A 1,984-nucleotide genomic window follows, 5' to 3' on the forward strand; every position below is an offset into this window, starting at 1 on the left:
GCCAGTCCTCACCAATCTCCACCACGTCGTCGACACCAGTCACCAGGTCTGAACCCCGCAAAAGAAAGGGGGACCTTTTCCGGCTTAACCGACCTTCGTTCCCACTCGTTCTCGGGGCAATTTCGCAGAGACCCCTCGAATAGACAGAATCTCGCTCTAAAATTGGCACACAGCGAAGACTTACCGGGTTTTACATTTTCCAAATTGCATTAACTTCAGCTATTACTCCTGGCTTAATGAGTAAATAAAACCAGTCTCTCTTTTGCCATTTACTCCTTTCATTTTCAGATTAAAGTTAACCACAATCAAATTACTCACTCTCGGGTCCCCTACTACAATTATATTAATCAGAAGTTGCCAAGAATGCAGTGATGAAGGCAATGAAATCGATTACTATAATCGAAGAATCCATCTGAGCATTCTACAAAAAGACAGCGTCTGAAGTTTCAATTTCACTTCATCCCCCGTGACTTTGAAGCTACTACCTTTCTCTGAGTGCCTATTTAAGGGATAATATTATTTAGTACTACGTAGTATTAGTTACAATCATGACTAACAGCATGCATTGCTTCCCTCGCTTTGTAACTCAGCTAATTCGAAATGCTTCCCGCAGGCACCCCCAGAAATGGGCAGATCGCGAAGAGCTGGACGCCTAGTCCAGCTCCGCAGATTAACACGAGCGTACGCTACGCCTGGGGTCTTTGACCCCAGGATTTTTGACAGGCCACTCGAGCCCCCAAAACCAGCAATCCAGCTTCCTCCACCGCAACCTCAGGTCCCATGCCTGACACACCGACTTCCTCCACCGGGGTCACATTCCCCGAACCAGCTCATAGCCCCTCCTCCTACGAAACCTCCGCTCACCCCCGGCCACCCACACTTCCTACCGCAATATAGGCCACCGGATCCCTGCCCGGTCAGAGCGTGGGCACCACGCCCGCCGATCACCCCCGCGCCTAGGCCTCCAAAGGCCAGCCTTGCCAGGGCGCCCCCTGCGCCACCGGCAGAAGAAACAAGGAGGCCTCCGCCGGAACTTGAGGCCTTCCGACGCAACCAGACCCCTCGCAAGATTCGACCCTGCGTGGTAAAAATTGAAGCCCTCCCCACTCAAGTCCGGGTCATCCGCAGGCCACCCTGCCTGCCTAGGGTAAATAGAGACATGCCCCCTCTGTAAATGACCCCCTTCGTTTTTCTGTATTGTCTCATTGTCAGATAATTTCTTTATATATCTCAAATGGTTTTCTTTTATCAACTTTCATTTTTTTTCGCTATCTGATAATTTTGTTCTCGGCTACACTCTTGTACACTATGTATACATATATATATAATTAAATCTAGTTCCACCACAATCCAGTGTAATTCCTCCTTTATATTAACCACCCTGCCTTGTAATACCTAGTCAATTTATTTTCCTTGTCTCCCAGCGAGACACGCGTCCCCTTGCAAAATCGGACGTAACACAAGCATATACAATTAAAGTTGAACCCAGCGTTCTTCGATACAATTAGCCTTATCATATTCTTGCGTCTAACATTCTTGCGATATCTGTATCACCGCTTACAGTCTCCAAACAGTGACGAATGAATTATCATTAAATTTAGTTGGAGAACCATGTAATAATAAAACAAAAATTGTTAAATCAATAGTTTTGTTAAAATTTTCGTCAATATTAACAAACTATGTCTATGCAACTGCATCAAAACTTATATAAATATTTTTTTATTACTGAACCGTAATGACAGTAATAATTAGTAATGACAGAAAATCGCATTTTAACTATTTATAAATAAATTTTTGTTGGTTGCATATAATAATTAGTGGTGCGTAGATTCAATGTTTCTAAAGCTAAAAACTTGGAGCTGTGGAAAGACACGCACATTAAAAGAAAATGTAAAATGTAAACTATAATATAAGTACGATGTAAAATATAAAGAATGAACAATTTAAAATTAAACTAACTCATTCTTTATATTATAAAATATAT

The 1,984-nt window shown here is 42.7% G+C and overlaps 1 protein-coding gene across 1 annotated transcript; it reads left to right on the forward strand.

The window, feature by feature from the left end:
- Nucleotides 1–625: 625 nt before the first annotated feature.
- Nucleotides 626–1,174, forward strand: LOC105556142 (leucine-rich repeat extensin-like protein 3). The gene has a single exon (XM_012003214.1). It carries the CDS (start codon nt 626–628, stop codon nt 1,172–1,174), a length of 549 nt encoding a protein of 182 aa, XP_011858604.1.
- The last annotated feature ends 810 nt before the right edge of the window (nt 1,175–1,984 follow it).

The sequence above is a fragment of the Vollenhovia emeryi genome, unplaced genomic scaffold, assembly GCF_000949405.1.
Source record: "Vollenhovia emeryi isolate VEMERY1.0 unplaced genomic scaffold, V.emery_V1.0 DF940298.1, whole genome shotgun sequence".
In the NCBI taxonomy this organism is placed as follows: domain Eukaryota; kingdom Metazoa; phylum Arthropoda; class Insecta; order Hymenoptera; family Formicidae; genus Vollenhovia; species Vollenhovia emeryi.